General features: G+C 38.3%; 1 protein-coding gene across 2 annotated transcripts in view; it reads left to right on the forward strand.

Annotated features, from left to right (window-relative positions):
- Positions 1 to 26189, forward strand: part of DIT2.1 (dicarboxylate transport 2.1) — a 30579-nt gene extending 4390 nt beyond the window's left edge. Inside the window, exons 2-4 of one of the 2 annotated variants that reach the window (XM_006827906.4) lie at positions 682 to 995; positions 24407 to 24855; positions 25851 to 26189. In XM_006827906.4, the coding sequence (XP_006827969.1) occupies positions 682 to 995; positions 24407 to 24855; positions 25851 to 25966 (879 nt within the window). In that variant the 3' untranslated portion in view covers positions 25967 to 26189. The remainder of the gene's footprint in view (positions 1 to 681; positions 996 to 24406; positions 24856 to 25850) is intronic. The other variant, XM_088865001.1, reaches the window with a different exon arrangement.
- The last annotated feature ends 479 nt before the right edge of the window (positions 26190 to 26668 follow it).

Here is a 26668-nt window from a genome sequence, read left to right on the forward strand (position 1 = left end):
AAGGGCAGGCTTTCTGAATTGTTCCCATCAAGGTGGTTTCATGTTTGCTAATACATCTGCAACCTGATTGGCTTCTCTAAAGACGTACTTAATATGGTGATCCTTGGTCAACCATGGGGGAACAAATTTCATTTAAATTTTTATGAGAACATCCATAAGTGGCTGAAGAAACTTGAGACTTAAAACTCATGTTCAAGAGTTTTATGAGGCTATGGTATGAAGTATGTTCAAAACTTCAAAGCACCCACATCCACATTCTAGAAATATCATGTGTGTGGAACTGGATCATAAAACAAAAGAATCTTTCATGTTCATGTGTTTTTTAATATCTGTAATTAGCTTTAGGTTGTCTTGTACATCACAGCAGTTCTCTTAGAGTCTATTCATAAGGTTTCGGGGCAGTTAGTGGTTTCTAACTTGAAAATACTGCTCAGTTAAATTCTCTGTCATATCAATTTTGCTTAAAGTACTCAGAGGATAAAATTCCATATTGAAGGTTAACTATTCATGCACTAACCTAAAAAAGAAGTCTATTTATTCAGTTAAACCTTAAACATATTCTGGTAGAGCCTATATGCAGTTACAGAGTAGTGATGCTAAGCAGTTTATGTTTGTATACAAAGTTTATACATTTTGTATTTCTTTTTATGATTTCTCTATTGCTTTTGTGTTGTTTGACAGTCTGCTGGCAACTCAAGTGCACTTTTCCTAACTGCTGCAGCTCAAAATCTATTGTGTCTGAAATTAGCAGAGGAACTTGGTGTGAAATTTGCAAGTCCATGGGTTTCCTGGTTCAAAGCAGCAAGTTTACCAGCTATTGTTTCCCTTCTGGCTACTCCATATTTACTGTACAAAATCTTCCCTCCAGAAATCAAAGACACGCCAGATGCACCTTATATGGCAACAAAAAAGTTGGAAGAGATGGGCCCTGTGACAAAGAATGAATGGGTTATGGTTGCTACCATGCTGCTTGCTGTGTCCCTTTGGGTCTTTGGGTAAGTTGCACTCGTTCATGCTAAGAAGCCAATATTTTAATTTTTAAGGCCCATTAGGAGAATAAACAATAATGCAATGGACTAAGGGAAATATATCATCACCGTCCAATTGGGTGACAGAAAGAGAGTCGGACCTACCATAATAAAAAATGGCTCCAACAGTGGGGCCCTTTCTTTCTCCATCAATTCGCCATCCTTATTTTCCATGGATGGTGATGACTCCATTGGATAATAATTTTTTCAGCCTGAAGGGTTTAGCTCCCAGTTATCATTAAGTACCTCAAAACTTCTAGCAATGTTTAACAGTTACCAAGATGTACTCTTTATCTCTTTGTCACTATTCTGTTAGCTGGATCGTGATACACGTAAGAATCAAAGAACAAATGTTTGCTTTTGTCCCAATAGATGTAATAAGCATCACAAGTTTCTTGTGATATGCTTGAAGTAGGTTATTAGTGCACATCAATTTCTTGTCATGTCTTTGAAACTTCGAATTTTGAAGTAATGCATAATAACTTCTTATGCTTGTAAAGGTTAGTTTTATGTGCTTTGTGGTGCTTATTGATGGTAAATAGATGCTTTATTTTCCTTTATCGAGCAAATATAGAGAAATCTCCTTTTGTTGATGTGCAACGATAGTGCAGTTGTATTGAAATTCCATGATGCATAAATCTGGACAATTCATCAATGTCTTACCATTTGTTGCTGTAGCTTTCCTCACCTCAAATGCTCACCAGTTTAGCTTTTTGCGATCCAATATTTTTTGAGTATTTTCTGTTGAATTCTTTGCATTTTCTCATTCATGTATTATTTGTTTTCCTGTTGTTTTACCCTTCCATTAGAGTGATTATTTTGTAATTTGTGGTATATTTGGTATGCATTGTTTTTCTTTTTTTATATTTTTTTTATTCTTTTACTTATAAAAAGAGATAATTACCTTCTTGAGGGGTATTGAAAAATTTCAATTCCTTGCAAGAACTCATAGGAGTAATGCACTTTTATCTCCTGAGACATTTAGGGCTTATTGGATTTGCTTCTAAAGCACCATGGAATTGTAATACCAAATTGAAATTTGCTCAAACACCATGTTAGATGTTTGATTTTTCATTTTGAATTTAGTTGAAATACCATTTGAAGGCCTCATTTGGGACTTAAGGAAATTCTTTTGTGACTGGAACTTGCAATTCCAATATGTAATGTGAACTTCAACCTCTCTTTCCCTCTCTCACTTTCTCAAAGATAGTATTCTCTCTCTCTCCCCTCCATGGCAATCTAGAGAGAGGGAGATGCATAACATCCTAGAGGGAGAAGTGGAGTGGTATGGCATTAGAGAGAGAGAGAGAGAGAGAGCGAGAGAGATGACGGATGTCCTATAGAGAGAGTGGAGGGAGGGCATCCTAGAAAGAGAAGGAACAAAATGGATGCCTTAGAGAAAGAAGGAGCGGGGAGCATCTTAAGATTGTGCATTGGGCATCTCAGAGAGTTGTGCATTGTAGAGAGAGAAAGAGGGTGACATTGGCTTCCTAGAGAGTAAAAGAGAAAGATATGGGCCTTGTAAAGGGTTGACATGGTAAAATTTTTGCATCTGAGAGAGAGAGAGAGAGATGAACTGGTATGGTATATCTTAGGAAATTGAGAGCTCTATGGTGCCTAGACAGGAAGGAGAGATGTGTGGGGTGCTCCAATGACATGGGGTGACCTAGAGGGGGAAATATAACTTGGCATAACATGGAGACAATGAGAGAGAGGAGGGAGAAGTATATACGTGCCCCCCCCCCCCCCCCCTTTTCTTCCGTCCCTTCTGTACTAGGGGGGCATCTAAAAGATGAAATCTATAGATGGATAGAGAATAGGCGGTCCTAGAGAGATGTGGGGCATTTTGAAGAGAGAGGGAGCACAACCTAGAGAGTCAGGGCATCTTAGAAAGCGGCATCCTAAAGAGAGAGATGCAGAGTACCTCAAAAGGGAAAGAGATGGGATATCCTATAGTGAGAGACGAGATATGATTAGAGAAAAAACCGAAGCAAGATTTGAGAACTTTTGGAGAGAAGAGAGATGTGATGCAAGATAGAGAGGAGAGAAAAAATATTGTTGTGGGAAAGAGAGTTGGTAGTCTAAGAGGAAAGAAATAGGGTGTCTTCGATAGATATGGAAAGATACGTGGGGCATCCTAGAGAGGAGATATACGGGCATCCTAGAGAAAGAATGTAATAGAAAGTGGGGTATCCTCAAGAAAACGAATGAGATATCTGGGGCATTCTATTGATAAAAATAAAGAGAGATATGGGGGTTCTCCATCTCCTTGAGAGTAGAGACTAGAGACAGATATGTGACTATTTAGAGAGAGAGAGAGAGAGAGAGAGGCATGATAGAGAAGACTGAGGTGTCCTAAGACAGATGTGGGGCTAGATAAAAAAATAGACAGACCCTAGAGAAATGTTGTAGGGTATCTTGGAGAGAGTGAGAGATAGACCCTCATTGGAAGAATGATAAATTGGGCAGTCCTGGGGAAAGCTACAGTGAGATGAGATCTCCTAGAGAGAGGGACCCAATTCAGATGAATCAAACTTCCTCTTTCAACAAATTAGAATTTGGTCAAATCCCTAAGCAGCCAAATATTATTTCGTGAAATTTTCCAATCAAATGGACCCATTATTTTAAGTAGTTCTATATTGTGTACGAGTAAAAGGGCAATATGACCATGAAAATGGGGTAACTTATCTGTTGCATGTGTGATGCATGATTGGTGCATATTAAGTTCAAAAGGGAATAGTGTTATTTTATTCTACAATTTTTGCTTTTCGGGGACTGAAAACTACCGATTTCAAAATAATCAACCCGCTAATTGTTTCCTTAGCAAGATCTAGAAAAGGTTCACATTGAGGTTTCCCCTGTATACTACCAGCCCAGTGCATGATGTTTGTTGCTATTGTTTTACACACCCAAAAGCAACTGTCATAACAAAAACCCTGTTGATTGCCTCAGAGGCAGACAAGTATTGCAGAGGGAGTAGTCTGTAATTGTAGAAGGACTTCGTAACTCAAAGTGTTCAAGAAGGCAGATTTGGCTGCTTGAGCATACTCCTAGATACCTTGGCAGCCTATAAAAGGGGGGCTTCTAGGTCATTGAGCATTTTTTTTGTTCCTTTTCTTTTTTTGTGTGTGGGGAAGGGGGGGGAGTCCCCTGATTGTGTGCATAGAACATCTACTCTTAGAACATTGTGTAATAGTTTTTTTTGTGTGTTGTTTTATTGTACATTTCGAACCTAGACACTTAGACACACATGACTTTGAACTATGAAATTGAATGACTAAAATATTAAACAAGTGCAAATTGCCCAAGATTCATCCATTATGCAACAATAAAAACTGTCAATTAATAGCACGTGTTAATTTTCAATTATAAGTCACAACTCACATCTCACAAAAAAAGTCACAACTAAAGGACATAAAGTAACAAAACTTAGAATGAGGCAACAAATATGATGAACTAAAACTTGAGGTTGATTTGATCATCAGCAGCAGCAACACATCTATCTCAATGACAAGCATCAAGTGCATTTGAATCAGACGATGATGCCTACCCATCATCATCAGTCATCCTCCTACTACTCATATTCGTCTTCTTCACTAGTCTCCTATGACTCCCTCCTCCTCCTCCTACTCATATGCGTCTTCTTCCCTAGTCTCCTATGAGTCTGCCTCCTCCTCCTCTTCTCTTACTGTCTTTGGTCTCCTGCCCTTCCTCTTTTCTTTCCTTTGAGTTTTGAGATCTAGTAGCCCACACAAGGCTCGATGCAATACCGTCCACCACATGAACTTGGATCCATGTCATGCTCACTCCTGAGAATGCTGGTTCATCCCCAACATCCTCCTCGACTGACTACTCGCTCGATTCATCCATATCACAAGGATGGGTTTGGTTTCATTGCTCTAAATGATGCTTTTTCAGCTTCTGATTATACTGAACGAAAGCAAGGTCGTTCAATCTCTTTTACTAGAGCCTATTTCTCTTCTTAGTATGTATCTGTTGCATAATTCATGATTTTTGTATTAGTTTTTTAATTACTTAAAAAATATAACATTAGGGTGGCGAGAGAAGAGGGGAAATTAGGAATTTACCATCTTGAATGTGCTAAAATTGTGCCTTGCAACTGGATGACGTACAAGTCAAGTTCAAAATCCGTTTAGCCATCTCCTATATGTGATTGGTGCTTTGTCCATGATTGGCCCACCATGAAGCTACAATACATAAAAAATACATAGCGTCTAAATATATGAATAAATTTAGAAGTCAAGTTAGAAGTTAGAAGTTAAAACTAGAATTAAGAACCTAAAGAATAAATATGTCATCAACTTAAATGGATAAATTTTCATCCTTTGCTTCTAGTCGAAGCATAGTTGCTGGGACTCCCAACCTAGGTGGCTATCCTGCTCCGGAATCTCACTCCCACGTTTTGGAAAAGGGATATTTAAAGGATCTCAATTTTAAATTTTGGCATCTCGACCCCCCTGTCAGGGATCTCGATCCCCACTACTAGGGATATTGATAACCTTAAAGATAAAAAAATGACAAAAATGATGATTTTCAAGCTAGTTAGCAATGCAAGATACTTATAATATAGTTACTTTGCTTGCTGGCTATAAACAAAGAGATCCCTACTTTAATGGATATGTATTGTCCCAGACTGTGTATACTGTTTAACCTTAGAGGAAGAATGTCAAAAGGTTGGGATAGGGATCCCAAAGGCTTGGATTGAGATCCTTATGGGACTGCGATTGCTAGTGTATGCGTTGTTCGTACAACGATCGCAACTATAGGGATCTTCGAGCCATTCCTTTGCTCTTGATCCCTAACTTGCTTCCGATTCGCACCAGAGCCCAACAACTATGGTCCAAATTGTCCCCATTGAGTGCTGATACTTGTCAAACTCTATTGACACTTCGTCTTGGACATTCCCATTAGGGTTGAGCTTCACATTATATTGGTTAATTCATTGCATGAAACAACCCTTGGACTTTATCTCAGGATCAGTAAAGTAATAAGCAGGGTTGAGATAGTACACTGCTAGGTGGAGGGGCCTCTCTAGCTGTAAATCCCATTTGCCTTCTACAATCTTCAAAATAAGGGCATATCCACTTTATTCATCTTTAAGTTCCTCTTGATTTCTTCTTTTGCTACCTCCATTGCCTTGTAAATATGCTCCATTGCTGGTTGCTTTTCACTATCTACAAGGCAAAAACCTTCTACAATTGGCTCAAAAAGATGGAGGTAGTAGCAAAACCCATTCAAAAATAGGGGTGCCATAACAATGTCACACCCTTTTTCCCCTTTGTATCCTTGGACCGCTTTCTTTGCTTCCCATTTGAAGATATAAACATGCTCCTAAGCCTGTCTATTTGTTACTTAATAGATTTCAAAGACAAGTATGAAGTAGCAAACCTTGTCGCCAATGGCCTCACTAACTCTCTTTCTTATGTATACTTTCATCATGGCTAAGACATTGGTGTGGCTATATATGAAAATTGTAATAGTGTTCGCTTTCTCAAGCACGAGGTGAATGCAATGAGCCACACAAGGCATCCAGAAAATGTGCGGCCTCCTTGCCTCAAACATTCTAGCAATCGCCATATTGGGCCTAGACGTGCCAGTGACAACTTGCATTACATATGCCTCCCCACCTTCTCGATACCCTTACTTACTAATTCAAAAATGAGTTTGGCATAATTAATCTTGTCAGATATGTCAATGGACCTCAAAAATATTGCTCCCATAGGATAATTCAATATTAATTTCATAATGCTTATAGTCCTCTTATATGTCCCAGTATCCTTCATAAGGTGATCCCACTCTTATCCTATGCATCCTTGTGGGTATTGAGGTACCCATTTATGAGCTCCACCTCCTTCAGCAAAGAAACCTCGAGTTCATAAGGTATAGGGGCCTTATATCTTGGCCTAAACTGCCCCACTGCTTCTAATATAGCTTGGAAGCACGTCAAACTAGTAGTATTGAATGTAGTGTTCCAAAAAGCAGACCGCCCAGCACTTGGGCGGTCGCCGAGGCGGATCTGGGGGCTTGGGCGCATCACCCAGGCCTAGGCACCCTAAAAAAGCGGTCGTCCCTGGGCGCCCGCCTAGGCCGGCTGCCCAGCGCCCATACTTGGGTGGCCACCCAGGGATTGCACTCCGCCAAGAGGCGGAAAACAATTTTGAATGGGGCATTTTTTGCCTTTTGTTTTTATACTCAAGGGCCAAAAATGGGTGTTTTAGGTCCATTTGAAACCTAAAACGTATTGGAGCCCATTTTAGAGAGAGCAAGCCCTAAAAAAACTAGTTGTTTCGTGCTTTCTTTAGGATTGAAGGGTTTCTCAAAGTTATGAAAAATTGATCAAAACATCACCCATTGATATTAGATTTAATTTTTGATGTTTTATAAATCTATTGGGGGGGGGGGTTTTTAAAAGATTTTGAGTCCTTAGAAGCATCTTTGAGTTGGAAGTTTGGAGATTGAGCAATCAAACTCAAAGTAAGTGATTTTTTTTTATTGCTGGTATAAATTGCATTATTTTGAGATGTCTTCTTCGGGATCGAATAGGAGCGGTGATCCCTGTTGGAAATATGGCCACAACTAAGATCCTAATGATAAAAATTGATAAGATGCAAGTTTTGTGAGAAGTGTACAAAAGGGGGCATAAACCGGTTCAAGAAACATCTTGCTGGTATCAGGGGAGATGTTGCCTCATGTAAAAAGACTCCTGATGCTGTTAAAGAGGAAACAACCAATTTTTTGAATATGGTAAAAATGAAAAAAGATGAGAGATTTGCGTCTATAGTAGAGATTAGTTTTGGGGTTCAGGTCAATTATGATGATGATGATAGTGATGAGAATGGGATTGGGGAGGGATGTCAAGAGGTAGAACAATATATTATTAGGGGAAGGGAAAGGGAGTTGTAATTGATTATTGTTCTGGTTTTGGGAGTAAGAAGCCTCGGGTTAGAGGCCCTATGGATGGTTTTTTGCCTCGGCCATAAAATATAGAAGCAAACCACCATTGAAAATAGAATGAAGAAGGAAGAAAGAGATTTGAGCTGCTTATTATCTTGCTACATGATTTTATGAGGTGGGCATTCCTTTTAATACTGCTTGCTTAAGCAACTTTTATGTCGCGGTAGAGGCAATTGGCCAATTTGGGCCTGGGATGAAACCCGCAACCCCATATGAGCTTTCAGAACCTCTTTTGAAAAAAGCGGTGAGTGTCACGAAGGAAGTTGTAGAAGTTAAGAAGGATGCATGGGCTCAGTATGGGGTTTCTATTATGACTGATGCTTGGAGTGATAGGAAGAGAAGTAGTCAGAGGAATTTGCTTGTGAATTGTCCTTTAAGGATTGTTTTTTTGAGGTCTATTGATGCCTCTGATCATATCCATGATGCCCATTATATATTCCAAGTTTTAGAGAAGGGAATTAAGGAGGTTGGGGAGCATCATGTTGTACAGGTTGTCACAGACAATGCTGCTCCTAATGTTGCTACAGCTAGTTTGTTGCGCATAGCTTATCCTAGAATCTTTTGGACACCATGTGCAGCACAATTGTATAGACCTCATGTTTGAGGCTCTTGGCGGTTTAACCGAGATATCAGGTGCAGTGAAGAAGACAAAGTCAGTTACAAATTTCATTTATGGCCACCATCTCACCTTCAGCATGATGCGTAGATTTACAAAGAAGAAAGAGATTGTGAGGCCTGGGGTCATGAGATTTGCAATTTGGTACTTATGCCTAGATAGCATACATTCTATGAGAGTGCAGTTGAGGCAGATGTTTACCTCGGATGACTGGAGAGCATGCAAGTATTCCAAGGATCAGATTGGGAAGAAGGTAAGAGATATTATCCTTACCAAGGCTTTTTGGCGAGGGGTGAAGGGCGCTCTTAAGGTATTTTTTCCTCTTGTCTAAGTCCTTCGCATGGTTGATAGTGACAAGCCTTCTGTGGGCTATATAGATGAGGCTATAGAGAAATACAAAAGAGAGAGCTCAAAATTTTGATAATGATGAGAACTGCTACAAGCCTGTTTGGGAGATTATTGATGAGAAGTGGGATAGGCAGCTACATCGGTCATTGCATGTAGTTGGTTATTATTTGAACCCAGCTTTTCTTTTATGTTGACAAGGATATGCACACAATGACACAATTATGGCTGGATTTAATAAATGTATAGATGTGCTAGTCCCTGATCCTTATATTCAGGATATTATATGCACTGATGGGCTGATAAATTACAAGTGCTTTTTAAAGCCTTTTGGGAGTCCAATGGCAATGAGGCAAAGGACCAAAATTGATCCAGGTAGTAATAATATTCTTAAGTTCGTCAAGTTCAAGAAATCACGTTTCATTTTTGTAATTCTATTAGTTATTTATGATTTTATTCTATATACAACATGGGTGTAGTTCTCCAAATATACAAAAGTTGGCCATTCCAATCTTAAACCTAGCCACTTCCTTATCCGGTTGTGAGCGCAATTGGAGTACTTTTTGAATGGGTAAGGTCGTAAGGGTAATTTGTATAATTGTATTAATAATTCATGAACTATAGATTTTAATTAGTTTCATTTGATTTTGTTAGATTCATACAAAGAGAAGGAACATGCTTGAATCAAATAGGCTCAATGACCTAGTCTATGTCAAGTATAATCGATTCTTGAAAGACAGGTTTGCAAAGAGAGATAAGAGAGACCCCATCAGATCAAACAATATGGACAATACTATGGAGTGGTGAGTTGATGATGATGAGGTCGAGGGGCATGAAGGATTGACATGGGACATGGTCATGGATGCTTCAGGGACATCAGTTGACCCTCCTAGGGCCACTAGATCTTCTGCACAGAGAATGAGGGTGGAGGAGGAAGATGAGGAAGAAGAGGTAGATTCAGAAGAGACAGAGGAGGACGATCAATATGTCGAGGAGGGTGACGACTCCAATGAATATGATGCCAATACAGCTTACCCTAATTTTTTTGATGATGAATGATGAATGTTGAATAATTATTAAACTTGGAACTTTGATTGAACTATGAATGGTAAATTTTCAATTGGATATGGATTATGACTGACTTGTGGTTATCTTATGGAGTGTGTGCTAATGTGTAGTATAATTTCATTTCTGATGTGCCCTAAATACCTAATTCTTATATTTTATACAATATATAACTGTAGAATCCTTTTTGGATTCCGCCCAGGTTCTGGGCGCCCGCCTGGGCGCTCGACTAGGTGTTGGGTGGCCATGACCGCCCAAGCCACCTAGGACCCGCCTAGCGCTTTTTGAAACTATGATTGAATGACAAATTTGCTTGATAATACCATGAGGATAGAAATTGAGGCACTCGATCCATATCATCCTTCTTAAAGTGGATCCCAATACCAGTCTGCCCCCTTTCTCGAACTTCCTCCTCAAGATCAGGAGGAGGGATCTAAAAATCAATAGGCCCCTTTCTATGAGGCCTCTTATGCTCAAATGAACTTGGCCTAGAATAGAGCCACCTTCACGAGCATGTTTATCTCCATTTTCTTCTCTTCGAAAAATACATCCAGATCTCACAATGTCCATACTTTTTCTTTGCTTCTTCTCCCTTTTTTTAGCCCCATGTAAATGATCGTACATCTCTTTCCTAATATCCATTTTTAACATCACTTGAGTACATGGGGCTACATTCCCTGTAATTCCAGCCAAATGCTTATTCAATCGATTAAGCCAATCCCTGTTCTTGTCATTTGGATTGGGACAAAAACTATGTTTCGAACCTGGATCCCCTTGTTTATTCAAATAATTAGAAGACATTGTCATCTACAACCTTAATTATCACCTAAACTTAAAAATTGCTCAAAACCACCAAAACTGATATTGAATACATATATTATAAGTCTAGTTTCTAGATAAATTCACAAAAGAAAAAAAATCAATTACCCAAATAGCCGAATCCAATTCAAGAACTAACTATAATAGCCCAAGCAAGAAAACTTTAATAATATTCAAAACCGACGCTAGATAAATTAACAATAGAAAATTTATGTTACCCAAATATTGAAAAAGAACACAACCCACTACAAAAAGGGCAATAATTTATGTATTTACTATCTATTAATGTACTAGACCATAATTACCCAAATCTCTCACCGAAGGTTGCAATACTGTTTGGAAGCCTGATTCTGCGATTCCTACTAGGAATCTTCACGGAACCCGTTTCCATGAAGCCTAAAATCTCGATTCTTTATTTTAGGAATCTCAATTCCAACACCTATGGAATATCGTTTTCAATGTTTATTGATTCTCGATTCCGTAATTGGTGATTCTTGATTCTACACTTGTTGAAACTAGTTTCCACATTTACCAGAATTCTACCACTCCCCCCTCTCTTTTTTTTGGCCTTTTTGCTTTTTTTTAGAAGTGATGGTTATAAGTTTTCAAGGCATCAACTTCACGAGCTAGACACTCATTCTCAAGCTACAAGGTGTAGTCATCTTTTTTGGCATGAAATGACCAATAGAAACCAAAGTGGTGGTCCACATTCTCTAATTAATTCTTTATATTGTATTGATCCAATGGAGAGATTGCAACACCAAGATCTTAGAAGTAATGTAATACAAATAACGTAAACGTGCATGTATGGCATGTCGATCAATGAATGGCATTGAGACATGTATTGTCTCTTTCTAAGCTCCCTTTCGATTCTAAAGATGTCGGAATATCGATTCCATAACTGAAGAAATCTCGATTCCATATTGGTCGATTCCAACTAGGTTGGAAACCTGATTATAAAGAAATAGGGATCTCAATTCCATCTATGTAGGGATCTTGATTCTATTTTGTTTGAATCTTGATTCCTAAAAATAGGAATCCCTGTCCCCCATGATTCTTCTTGTATGGACGTCTATTTTGAAAATAGAAATCTTCTTCCAGTTGACGGCGATTCCACGCTTCTGATTCCAAAATAGATTCAGTCTCGAAATCGCTTTAGGTTACTATTCAGTCTAAAACAAAAAACGCAAACTCAATAATGAATTAATAACGTAATCACAATCACCAAAATATGCAATAAAGCAAAATTGTAAAGGGGCAATAAAATAAATTTCTTTCCCTTGTTCAATATTTGGACAATCTAAGGAAGACCAAAACCTAGCATGCTTGAGAGAGACAAAAATAAATGTCAAAAAACTTAAAAATCCGCATAAAATATTAACCAAATTGAAAAGAACAAAAAATCAATACCCAACATGCATGCATAAATATCACAAATTCGTAAACCAAGAAATGAAATACAGCAAGATTTTAAAACCCAATTGAACTTGGCTCGAATCAGTGATCTTTGTTTACCAAAAGACCTCTTTTGTGGCCACCTCAAGTCCAAAATGATTTGGATTGAATACTTTTCGACATTGTAAGAATCAAAAAGTTTGATTTTTTTTTTTTGTGTGGAAATCCTAAAGTCTTGTTTTTTGGGCTGTTTTTCAAGCTCCAAATCAGTATAAATGGGTTCTGGAAGCTAAAATGCCCCCTAAAATCCTACCCCCGGCCCCTTTTGGGGGGGGGCGAAGGGCGGGGCTGGTTGGGCAATTAGATGGCCAAATTTTTATTCACTGGTATCTAAAGGACTTCGTCTTATCTTGTATGGGTTTATCATGAAAGTCTTCTTTCATTGGGCACTTTGTAAGACATATTGTAGTGATCACAAGGGGATTAGGTAGCATGCATTGTTAGACTTCATCAGGCATAAGATACGGATGAAAAACATGCACATTGAGAAAGTAAATACTGAATAGAGTGGGGGGAATGTGATTAATTCTTGAAGCAGAAAAGACTGCACAACTGGTACAACGATTGGAACAGCACCATTCTCAACTTTGTTGATGCCACCACTTGCGAATAGAAAACGAAAAGGCCCAATGTAACAACAATGATACCCATAGATATGGCCTAGGCCCTGCTCTAGAGAGACAAAGAACAAAAACATTCATATAAAATAAGTAACTGTTAAAGAGACTAGGGGACTTGCTATCCAATTCTAGAGAGAGAATGAAGTGTATGGACCGTTGAACTTTAGAGAGAAAAAGGACATTTTAATTTTGTTGTTTCGGGTAGCAAAAATAGAGAAAAAGGCCTGGCACAATCGCAACATTATGTGAGGCTCAAAGGAGGAAAAATCTTGTTGGGAGCCATGACCGCCAGAGGCACGAGCAGAGCCATGACCGAGAGTATTCTTGATCCCATCATGGCTTTGATGGAGGGATCTAAACATGGCGACGATCCTCCCATGGTGAATCCTACATAAACAAAACTCTCTAGCCCTGCAGATGTTTTCCCTTCTTTTTTTTTTTTACTAATCCTTCAAAGGTATCTTCTTCCATAGGAGAAACTGGTTATTGTTCTCTGTGTGAGAATGCAGATCGGATTTCACCTATAGATGTTTCTAATGCCGTGCCTAATCTGGATAGTGAGAAACCTAGATCTGGAACATCTCGTTGTTGAACGAAAGATGTTTCGGCGGCAGATCTGTTGTTTGGAAGCTATGGTGAACAGAAGGGCGTTATCTATTGCATCCATCAATTTCATCCTAAGGCACAAGATATTGATGGCCAATGCATTATTGAGATCGATTCAAAACTGTATGACGTTGGGTGTCAAGATGGAAATAGTTTTATTTCCAAGGAAGGAGTGCTGAATGGTTCTATATGAAGACCATGCTCATGAAGATGTCGAATATTAAATCTGTGTTAGAAATCTTCACTCTCACATATGATTTCCTCCTGTTTAGGTTTAACGAGCTGGGAGATATGGAGACTGCCATGACAGAGGACCTTGGTTAATCGACAAAGGGTGTTTGGTAATGCAAAAATGGGAGCTAGACCTACGACCATTGAAAAAACTAAAGGAGGTGCTGCTTGATTGGATTAAGTTCCCTGGTTTGCCAACACTTTGTTGGGAGCCTGAGATATTTTCTATTGCATCTGCTGTTGGTAGACCAATCTTTATGGATAGACCTACAAGCTTGCGATCTAGACATGAAGCAAGGGTATGTGTGGCCTTGAACACTGCTCAAGAGTATCCAGAACAGGTTTGGATTCAATACAATGGGAAAGAAATAAAACAACGTGTGATATATGAGTTTATCCCTAGCATGTGTTCTAACTATCACGTTATGGCACATAGTCGTATTCCTGTAAGAAGCGTTTTGCTAACTACTGGAAATCAGATGGGTAAGTCTGGATCCCCCAAACAGCAAACCCAGGGTAAACAAAATATGGAAGACGAGGTTTGGAGAGTGGTTCAAGGCAGGAAAGAAGAATATTATCGTAAAAGGCATTAGGTAAACAACTTTGAGACATAAATGTTGCTTGGATCCATGGAGTATACTGGTGAAGTTCAGGAAAAGATTTCTGAGGATACCTTCTTCCTCTCTGCTGCTTAAACAATTCGCAATGAGTTACTTCCAAGAGACCCCTCCACCACAAACGCCAACGTGGAAAATCAAGGGCCTTGGGACTTGCAAGATATCCCAATTGACAGTGACGAGAAACATGCACACAAACTGGTGGATCTGTTATCAGAAACCGTCATGATATTGCGGCTGAAGAGCAGGAGGTAATAACAGGATTTTCTAAAAGAATTCTGCCGGGGTGCAGATTTGAAAAGCACAGGTAAGGAAAGCGTTGTGGATGATAACGAAAATGAGTTGTTGCATCATTTAGAGGCTTGTGATGAAATTTTGGAGGAAAACATTTTGGTAAATAGCGGCTGTTTTTAGGGATTTCATTGGATAAGTCCAGTTACTGGAAAAAGTTGGTCGGAATTAAAGAAAGCTCCCGGAAGGAAGTTTCATCAACTTGCAGCAACTCAAACAAGCTTGTGACTATAATGGAAACTTCAAATTGTACAAATAATGTGGAAAAATGAAAGTTATCCAGCTGGAAATCTTTAGCCAGAAATTTGCACGGTGAATTTTTCATCGGCTTGAGGAGAGTGGAAAGTATGCCATCGGCTGCAGTAGATGGACGTGGCATTGATGTTGTTGGAGTGCCTGACACGCATGCAGCATAAGCCAAAAAGAGTGCACCCTTAACTTGCCTGATACTGGCTGTCTGCAACTAGCTCAAATGAGGAAAGAAAGGTTAAACTTTTAAACAGGCTGGTGTTGGGTCACGAAGCCACTTTATGGTGGGAGATAAAGAATGTTGTGATGAAGCTATTGATCCATAAAAACACGACACTTGAGGGTGCAATTTATCTTTAAAAGTAAGCTTTCCTCCATGAGTGCCCATTCTTCCAATTCGGGTACACTTCATCTGTCTTAATTATATGTCTATTATATCTTGCAACACTTGGAATATTACTGCCCATGGTAGATTGTCGAACATTAAAAAACTCTTGTTTGACCATGATATTGGTATTCTTTCCTTTTGGAAACCAAATTAAATTTTGTTAATGTCGAAAGGTGGTCTCACAAACTTGGTTTCAATAAATCATATGTTGCTAATGGTGTTGACGGGAAGTCCAAAGTTTTCCTCTTATCAAACCCCCAATATATATTTAGTTAATGTTATTGACAGTTTTGATCAAGTCGTTACTGCCAAAGTATTCAAGCTTAGCATATGATTTTTTTTTAGTGTCACTGAGGTGTATCGGTGCAATATTGTTGCCAAAAGGTAATTTTTATAGAATCATCTGAATGACTTATATCTTAATATTTCTGATCCTTGGCTAATCTTGGGAGATTTTAATTCCATACATTCACAATTCTGAGAAATTGGTTGGCAGCGCAAAAATTTCGACTGATGTAGAGAGTTCTCTAAAGCTATGGTGAACTATGATCTAATGGATTTGGGATCATCTCGTGGTTGGTTTTCTTGGACGAATAGCAGTATCGGCAGCAGAGGTATTAGAGAAAGATTGGATCTAGCCATGGCTAATGCAGACTGGATTCTTTCCTTCCTAGAATAAAGGGCTGAGCTATTACCAAACGGTACTTTAGACCACTGTCCTCTTATGATCTCTCTTTAAAATATTATCTCTATAGGTCCAAAATCTTTCAAAATATTTTGTGGCCTGGCAAACCTTACCTGATTTTCTTGATCTTATCAAAACTTCTTTGAGGGGGGGGATTGGAGGTACTCCTAGGTACTGCTTAATGGGCAAATTGAAATGACTTTGAGCTGATATTTCAAAGTGGAATAAGTCAATATTTGGAAGCATTACTGTTAGAATAAGGGAGACTCGTAATACATTATCCAAATTACATGACCTTCAGAGTTTCCATTGTTGCCTTGGCTCCGAGAAGAGAATGACTGCAAACCCTCCCAACTCCTTTTTGCAGCCAAACTTCTCCCAGATTGAAAATTCAGATACCCATGGGTCTGTCCAAAATTAAAAGGAATTACAAATGTCCACCACCCATCTGACATTAAGCTTTAAACTGGTGGCGATACCCTTTCAGCATGGGAACAATTCTTACTTTTAGATAGCCATGGAGGAGATTCTGAAGTACCTGTGTTGAAAGAATCTAGAAATCAAGGAGGAAGGATTTGCAGCCAATCTCTAAGCTAGCTTCATCATGCCAGCTAAGTTGACATCCTGGAAGTTTCTAATGCCAAGCCCGCCCTCCTCAAATGTAAGGCAAATTGTTTTCCAATTTATAAGATGTAGCCCTTTGCTATCAGAAGTACTAACCCAAAGAAAGTTCTGTTGGCATTTCTCGAATATATTGCATGTGCGAGTAGGCAAAAGAAGGACAAGATCGGTATATAGAAGATGCACTTAAAACCGATTGAATCAACTGGAGTCTCTTGTAAAAGATAGCGTTAACCCTATTTTGGGGTCGGCTACATAAATCTTGTTCATTCATTCTTCTCAATCATTTGGGGTAATGTACCTTCCACAAAATGAAGAATATTTTTAATTGCTGACTTGAGTCCCGCACTGCCACCAAAAAAATAAAAACTTACTTTTTGCAACATTGTTCATTTGACCCATGGCACCACAGAAAGAGTCTAGTATATCTTTAATTGAATTTACATCCTTGGGCGATGCCTCACAAACGATCAAAACATAATTTGCATATTATAATAAATGTGAGACTCCATAATGCGAACTAGAAGGGAATGGGAATGTTGTGGCCAATGAACCATTTTTACTCCTCCAATGTCTAAGGAAATCCATAACTATTAGAAAGTGGTAAGGAGATAAGGGATCCCCTTGTTGTAGACTCTACTTGCTTATAAAATACCCTTTAGGCGAGCTGTTAACCAGGATTGAAAAAATGCAATGCATGATCCATGTTATAAAAATGTTCGGAAAACCCAAGGCTTGTAGTCTCTTTAACAAGAAGTCGTAGGATTCCTTGTCATGGGCATTGCTAAGGTCTAGTTGGAGGCACAGTTTGGGTCTAGAGGCAGCTTTGTGACACATGGAGATACTTTCATTTTCCATTAAAACATTGTCAATGATGAGCCGACCTTTCAAGGAAGCAGTTTGGCAGGGGTGAATCAGAGCATCCAATACCACACACAATATGTCAGCCACAATTTTTCTCATGATTTTATAGAAGACATTACATAGGCCAATCAGCCTGAAATCTTTCAGAGAGTAGGGAGATATATTTTTAGGGATCATGCAAATGAAAGTAGAGTTGACCTCTTTTAAAAATTGCCATTTTTTTGAAGAAATCCTTAAGTGCTGAAAATATGTCCTGGCATATAATTTCCCAACTAAATTTGTAGAGTTCTATTCTAAAACCATCTAGTCCAGGTGCGGTTTCACTCTTCATGCTCCAAAATCGGTCCCTAATTTCTTCGATCAAAATACCTTTAGATAGATCTTCTCTTTGCTGATTGAAACTAAGACTTTTGGTAGAAAATCAAAGGGTGGGGGACATTTTGAAAGGTAACATGCTCTTTCGGTGCAAGGAGACCTTAGAAGAAAGATATTATATGCGTTCAATTGCATAATAAGCAGAGATAACATATACCAGCTGTATCATTGAGAGAAAAAATCTTGTCAGTTTTGCATCGCACAAGAGTAAACATATGAAAAAACTTGGTATTTGAATCACTCTTCTTATAAGAGGGCTGTAAGACCAGCCATGCTTTATGGGTCGGAATGTTGGATGGACAAGAAACAACATATCAGTAGAATGAATGTATAGCTGAGATGAGGATGCTGAGATGAATGAGTGGCAAGACAAGAAATGATAGAATTTGAAATGAATACATCCGTGGGGACTTAGGAGTGCCTTCAATAGGCGACAAGATGAGGAAAAGTAGACTTAGGTGGGGTGGTTTGGTCCAAGTTGAACGCTCTAAAAGGGCAAGGGGAAGGCCCAGAAGGACATGGATGGAAGTAGTGAGAAGAGATATGGTGACTTATAGTGTGATTGATAGAATGACCCTTGATAGAGAAGCATGGCAAACTGGATTCATGTAGTCGACCCCAAATAGTTGGGATAAGGCTCTGATGATGATGATGACACCTCTCAACTCTTTTTGCATTAATGAAATAAACAAAACGAACTGCCCATATAAACTTGAAATAGGACATATAGGTCCTAATGACTTAATTAAAAGAGAAATGATAAAATGACTTTTAATGCAGTCTTAAAGAGAGGGTCCAATATCTCAACCTTTGGGGTGGATTCCTCTTTGATGCAGATAAAAAAACGGTTTGATTCAAAATGTAATTTTATTTTTTAGAGATGTGGGTAGATTTTTGGTTAGTTTTTAGGACTTATATTTATTTTAGGAGTTAGGGTTACATTATTATTTTTTTTGGAAAAATCTTCTTTTGTTATGGTATCGTTTATTATTTATTTATATTTTTATCAGGGTTAATTGTTATAAATAATTTCAGTGTAGGTTTTTGGTTTAGTTGATAAAGTTTGTCTTCTTAGATTGACTCCATATTTTTTTTTTGGCAAAACAATCTTTCGTTTGATAAAGTCAATCTAGAGTTTAATTAGTGGTTATTTTTATAGAGTCTATTCTAGCAAATCTTTAGATCGTGTTGTAGAGTTTGCTTCTTAAGATTAAGGTGCTTAGATGGCTGTCAAGTTGGAGAGAAGTGAGATGGAAGAGATTGTGAAGAGTGGTGAGATTGAGGTTCGTTCCTACCTTTGGGTAAGGAACATGGAGATAAGGATTTCTTTTATGGCTTGGTCTTTAGAAGATAAGGAGATATTTTAGGAGAGAGTTGTTTTATAAGTAAATAAAAAAGGGGACGTGCATTGTAAAAAGGTGGTTAATTTTTATGGAATAAATAAAGCTTTTTGTAGGGAGAGAGGCACTTCTTGTGGGTGTTTTTTCTTCTATCGTGCTTGTGGGCTCATAGCGGATGACTTGGATCCGCATGTTCATTTCTTCTGCTTGTGATTTCATTCTTGGTTTTAATTCTCTTTCTAAAACGCGGTTAGTTTGCCGGTTATTGGCGGTCAGTAATTTTTTCAACTGCGTCTGGTGGTATCAGAGCATTAATCGATTCTTGTGGATCGTGGTGTTCGTCAATAGGCTTTATAGCTCGTGGACGTGGTCTATCGTTAGGTAGCGGGAATGAGCCGATCTAGCGAGAGCAGGACCTTCGAAATGTAGAAGAGCTGACCTTGTGCTTGGCGCAAAATCTAGGCTTGACATACTATGATGACGGTAGTCAGTTGGAAGCTGCTTTCTAGAACTTGTTCCATGCACACGCGTTGCGTCAGGAGCCTCTTAGTCGGGAGAGTGATCTAATTAAGTTTGATGAAGAATCAGTAAGCTTGGATCTTCAATTGGAATTATCATTTTAAAGTGATCTTTTCTTTGATGAAGGTCCTATATTTGATGAAGAGCAAGATAAAAGTGGAGAAGTTGTCTTTGAGGCAGCAAAGATATCTAATTTTCTCATCAATGAAGAGATGGAGAATCAGGATGTGACTTGAATTAGGTATTCGTCAATAGGCTTCATGGCTCGTGGACATGGTCTATGGCTAGGTAGCGGGAATGAGCCAATCTAGCGAAAATAGGACCTTCAAAATGTAGAAGAGCTGACCTTGGGCTTGGCGTAAAATTTAGGCCTGACATATTATGATGATGGTAGTGAGTTGGACATTGCTTTCGAGAACCTGTTCCCTGCGCAGGCGTTGTGCCAGGAGCTTCTTGGTCGACAGAGTGATCTAGTTAAGTTTGATGAAGAATCAATAGGCTTGGATCTTCAATTAGAATTATCATTCCAAAGTGATATTTTCTTTGATGAAGGTCCTATATTTGATGAAGAGCAAGATAAAAGCAGAGAAGCTGTCTTTGAGGCAGCAAGGATATCTAATTTTCTCATCAATGAAGAGATGGAAAATAAGGATGTTGACTTGAACCTAGAGGAGATTGGGCCTACAGAAATATTTGATGAAGAGAAAGAGGAAGACCTCAAAGTAGAATAAATAGGTGAAATTGTTTCGACTGCTGAATCTAGTTTTTATCTAAAAGAAGCATATGTGGTGTGCCCTAAGGTTAAGTTTGAGCAATTTCAGCAAGTTTATGTTGCTAAAAATTGACATACACTGACCCTTTCCTCGAAGGCTTATCATTTTCAATGCAGTAACCCACAGGTCGCAGGATTGTGTTTACAATGTTCAAGTTGAAGAAGGTTGCGGGAAAAATTTCATCTTATTGCATTTTAAAACTCGAAGACGAGTTTTCTCCAAGCAGTGGAGAATGATGAAGATAAAAAATGGGTTTATTCAAAATCTAATTTTATTTTTTAGAGTTGTGGGTAGAATTGGGTTAGTTTTTAGGAATTATATTTATTTTAGGAGTAGGGTTACATTATGTTTTTTATGGAAAAATCTTCTATTGTTATTTTTTTTGCTATGGTATCTTTTATTATTTATTTTTATTTTTATTAGGGTTAATTGTTATAAATAGGTTCAGTCTATGTTTTTTATTTAGTTGAATAAGTCTATCTTCTTAGAATGAGTTTGTTACTTTTTTTGGTAAGACAATCTTTAGTTTGATAAAGTCAATCTAGAGTTTGATAAGTGGTTATTTTTTTAGAGTCTATTTTAGCAAATCTTGGAGCAAATATTTAGATCACATTGTAGAGTTTGCTTCCTAAGATTAAGATGCGTAGATGGTTATCAAGTTGGAGAGAGGTGAGATGGAAGAGATTGTGAAGAGTTGTGAGATTGAGGTCCATTCCTACCTTTGGGTAAGGAACACGGAGATAGGGATTTTTTTTTATGGTTTGTCTTTAGAAGATAAGGAGATATTTTAGAAGAGAGTTGTTTTAGAAGTAAATAAAACGAGGGGCGTGCATTGTAAAAAAGGTGGTTGATTTTTATGGAATAAAGAAAGCTTTTTGTAGAGTGAAAGAGGTCGTTGTGGGTGTTTTTTCTTCTCTTGTACTCGTGGGCCCATAGTAGAGGACTCAGATCCACACGTTCGTTTTGCGATTTCCTTCTCGGTTTTATTTCTCTTTCTAAAACGCTGTTAGTTTGCTGGTTATTGGTGGCCAGTAATTTTTTAAAACTGTGTCACTCTTCAAACCTTGAGAGGGTATATTCTCTCATTTTTTTTCCTTTTAATTTTTTAGGTTTAGGTTAGTTTCTTTCCCCCTCTTTTTCTATTTCACATAAAAGAGCCCTGTTATGGCAAATGTACATATAATACCCTAGAACAAATCATACAATGGCCAAAGAATGTTATATACCTATGAACATCAGATTATGTTAAGTATAATTTAACACTGTTTAGATCCTAAACCAGTTCTTCCCCTCCTGCTCTCTCTTCGTTTCTCTCTTTTAGCTAGCAAGAAATGAACTTTACATAAGTTGGGGTTTTTATGGTTGGGAAAAAATGGTAGTCCTCTCTGAAAGGCTGAGAAAGGGGCGTGAGAGAGGGTTGGCGTAGAGTGAGAGTGTAAAAGGGGTGGAGAAAGAAAGATTAGAGAGAGAAGGGGTAGGGAATGAATTGGAAAGGGTAGTGAGAATTCCAGGGGGAAATCACTTGATAGTAAAGCAAGCACTGCAAACTCTACAAGAGTATGGGCAGTCTTGAGCTTTGATCTTCACTATTGGATCTACACCACAATTTCACCTGGGAAAGTACTAGAAAAATCACCAGAAATGGAAAAGAAGAAGAGAAAGGAGAAGCCAAGCACTCGCTTGAAACATTTGGTTTCGATTTCTGGTGACAAGAGAGGGAAGCGGTGAAGGGGGGGGGGGGGGGCGCAGAGAGAGAGAGAGAGAGAGAGCAAATGTCCCCAATAGTTAGATTCCTTCTCTCTTTCTAATTCCAAATCCAAGAAATACAAAGAAATAGGCTTCAAGTAGGATTTTGGATTAAGAAAAAGTGGCACAGCTTTGTCCAAATGAGAAAATCCAAGATTGGAGGAAAAAGGGGGGAAATCCATGGAGTTTAAAAGTCCATTGGAGGATTCCTCGTTTTTACTCCTATGTTTTTATAAAAACATACAAATTGAACAATGTAGTACAATTTTGATAAACTCACTGATGCTATGTGGCCGTTCTGACAGAATTAAGTAGTTCTGCATCGTCAGTGGTGGCACTACGAAAGTACTCTCAAACAGATTTATTGAGGCTTATTTGGATATTCACTTAATTGTACATGTAATTGTATATGTATTTTTAGAACAAATCATACCCTGTAGATTTCCCAATTGCCGTATTATTGGATATCCACTTGTGATTTTCCCCATAGTTCTCCGATAGATTCCGAATCTTCTTTACTTGCTGTTTAGAACAAATCATACCCTGTAGATTTCCCAAATGCCGTATTATTGGATATCCACTTGTGATTTTCCCCATAGTTCTCCGATTGATTCCGAATCTTCTTTACTTGCTGGACTGGTTTTCCTGCTTCTATTTTTCATTTTTTATTGTTTGGATAGTTAAGTGTGAAGTTTAAGAATTCCATTCTGCTGGGCAACAAGCTAATACTCTTCTTTTCCGTCGAGCTAGTGATCAAACCCATATCTCATGCTATGTTAGCTAGAAACTGATGCACATTTCACATCAGCTATGTGTCTGAGTCAGATTCAGCACCCAAAATTTGAGACGTGGTGAGATATCTATACATAATAATAGGCAGATTATATGTTTATAAAATAATGGAATATTCTGTTGAAAATGTGACTGTTGAAAATTCATAAAACAGTCAAAGTAAATATAAAAAAACTAAATCCTTAAAAAAGTACATAACTGAAAAAAATTATTAGAAACAACTATGAAAGAATATGTTGGAAAAATAATGCTCATAATGGATGACCCATGTAAAACCTGCCTTCTAGTAAAATGTATATGAGGGAAAATAAATTTTTTTACTTTAGGGGGCTCGTTTCAGTTGAACGCTGATGCATGTAAAAGGAAGATTTTACTGCCCCTTGGTGTACAAGGACCTTCTGGTCCTCCAAGTTAAAGGATGTTACTAAATATCATTGTCATGTGCCACCTTTTCACAGTATAAAGTTGGCTTTTTATTTAAAAAAACTGGCTACATAATCAAAATGTGATGAAACGTCCTCAAAATGTCATGTACGTACTGGCAATGTACTACGTGTTTGAAAGGATGACACATGCTTGTAGGTATCTACACTTGTTGACTCACGAAATTTTACTCATTTTGGAGTGTGGGTAGCAAGTGACTTCAACCAAAGCTATGGCTTAGATCCAATTCAGAAAATCAAAATTTATACTCATTAAAACAAATATACGTAACATGACTAAAAAGAAATGTTTTCCACAATCACAATTTACAAGTTTTTAACTTTCGGCTTTAGAAGAGTGCAGGTAGTGCATCTGGTTCAGTCAAATTGGAAGTTCTCATTTCCGATGTCCTAAACTTTAGGACGCGGGATTATTTTGTTCTATGTGAAATCATTAGAGCACTGTTCTGTTGCATTGATATGTATTCCGAAAGTGATGCAGATCAACCTCTCTTTGTCAATTAGGAAAAGCATAATTAAACCTCCTTTACCTGAGGTTTTCTGAAAGTACTGTGTTCAGACTTCAGAGATATGCATGACCTCTTAGATTGGTTACTTTGTTGAAATTTCACAAAGTATCATCGAGGTTGGGATATCTAGAAGGATATTTAGTAGTTAAGTGTTCTATTATACTGATGTTGTATATTTGTCTCAACTGGTGGGGTTTGAGATTTCTTTAATGGGAGGCAAAAAAAATGTTCTGTGATCCCAAGGACTTTGTGTCTTTAGGGTCATGACCATCCTTTGAAATAATGGATGGCGGGGATATGGTTTTCTCAAGGAGCTCAGAAGTAAGCATCTTTTCCTTAACTTAGGTAGAAGTGACAAGTTTCAAGAAAAACCTTATTGACTTGGTCTTTTGTACTTCAATATCCTGGCATTGATGCAGTTTCTTTGTGTACAGTGAATCTCTCGGTATACCAAGTGTGGTTGCAGCGATGCTTGGGTTATCTTTGCTTTTGTTACTTGGGGTGCTTGATTGGGATGACTGCTTGAGTGAGAAATCTGCATGGGACACATTGGCTTGGTTCGCAGTCCTTGTGGGGATGGCAGGTCAACTGACAAACCTCGGAATCGTGTCATGGATGTCAAGCTGTGTTGCCAAGTCTCTTCAAGCTTTCTCATTAAGCTGGCCTGCTGCTTTTTGCGTTCTACAAGCAGCTTATTTCTTCATCCACTATCTATTTGCAAGTCAAACTGGACATGTGGGGGCCTTATATTCTGCATTTCTAGCCATGCACTTAGCATCTGGAGTGCCTGGTGCATTAGCAGCGCTTGCATTGGCCTATAACACAAATCTCTTTGGTGCATTGACTCATTTTAGCAGTGGTCAGGCTGCTGTGTATTACGGAGGTAAGGCTTTAACTATGTATTAAAGCATCTTCTTTAACACACGTTGTGTTTTAGAGGAACATCTGGTGTTTTGGAATGAAGAAGCTATTTGCTTTTCATGGCAATTATTGCAACATCTGATTATTCTGTTAAGCATCAATAGCATTGGAGCTGCAGATTTGTGAAGGAAGATCCTGGCCCCATTCTTAGAACCTTTATCTTGGACATATGTCACTTCAGTCTTTTCCCTCATCTTTCTTCTCTCTAATGAAATCTTCTTAGCTCGTTTCAATTTTATTTATCACCTTACCACTTGTTCCAAAATTAATCACCATGCTTTTATGGGTCTTGTAATTTATTATGATTGACTCCATTGTGAGAGTTGGCCATTTTGGGAGGTTGTCTTTTTTCTGCATAGGTGAGCTTAGCAATTGAACCTGGGAGTTGCAATTGTCATCACCTTAGTCAATCAAACTAGTGCCTAAATCCCATTTGGGGAGAGTTTGACTTATTTGATAGTATTATGCAATCTTTTTCTAAAACCATTTTTTCCATTGAGATTTTACCTTTGCATCCACAGCTTGGCTATTGTTTCATCTTCCCTATCTATTCATGGTAATAGAATGAATGAGTTTTATTTATGTCTGCCCTGTTTTTTATGCTTAGTACAATCCAATGGACATGCTTTGGACTTGTAATAGTCTTTTGGAATGAGTGTTGTCCAATGAAATGGTGGATTATGATGGAGATAGGTGGGACCCACCAGAAGATGATGTGGCCATGGTGGGTCCACTCTTTCCATTGCCGTTCCATTTCTTTGAATGGTTATGACTCTGGATGTGCTAGGGTTTTGCATACTCTGTTTAAAAATGGTGTACTTTCCCATTTTGTGCTCCCTTGAATCTACTCATAAAGTATAGTGAGTCTTAACTGTGCTGTTATGGTTTTATTGGACCTCTTTCTCTTTAAATTCTATGATTACTACTGAAAGTGGTGGCATCGTCTTTGATATGCAGCGGGCTATGTAGAGCTTCCAGACGTTTTCCGGCTTGGCTTCATCACTGCCATGTTCAATGTTCTTATATGGGGAGTCGTGGGTACATTCTGGTGGAAGTTTTTGGGACTCTATTGAGCTTGCCTCTCAAACAGATTCTTTCTGTTAACCAAAGGTATCGGTCTTGGCTATTCAAATTTGGAGGCATTGAATTATCTGAAGAATCTGCCAATTTTTTGTTTTCTAGAGATTCATAATCCAATTGAGGTTTTTCCTATTTATTTCTACCTCCAGCATGTTGTGATTGGAAGTGAGTGCCTCGATACAGATTTATTTGCAATATAATTCAATTTTTCTGCAATAAGATGGTCATCTGCATAATGCACGGTGATTGTTTGATTTGATGATATTATGTTATTATATGGGCTGTCTTGATTCGGATTTAGTTCTCACCTTTCTGAAAGCCCAAGAGATGCTCATGCTGTGTGTGTGCTCTTGGGCAAGTGTGTGTGTGTACATGTGTGTGATGATCTAAGTTTCTTATTCTTTGAAGAGTGAAACTACAGCTACAACTTCTAACCTGAAATACTCCGTCCTCTTGGGGAAATCATTTTTGGTCAACAAATTAACATGATATTTCTTCCCTGGAGTGTTGCACAAGACTATGATCCTGTTGACAGTGAAAATTCGGAGTCATGATGGTCCTTCAATCTATGGTCCACAAGTGGGCACAACAGAACTTGACATGACTGCAATGGTAGGTTTGAATTATTTCTCCATGACTACATATTCATATTCATATTTATGTATGACTACATATTCATATTTATGTATGACGGT

This window comes from Amborella trichopoda, chromosome 4 (assembly GCF_054954075.1).
Source record: "Amborella trichopoda isolate Santa Cruz 75 chromosome 4, AtrichopodaSantaCruz75HAP2 v2.0, whole genome shotgun sequence".
Classification (NCBI taxonomy): domain Eukaryota; kingdom Viridiplantae; phylum Streptophyta; class Magnoliopsida; order Amborellales; family Amborellaceae; genus Amborella; species Amborella trichopoda.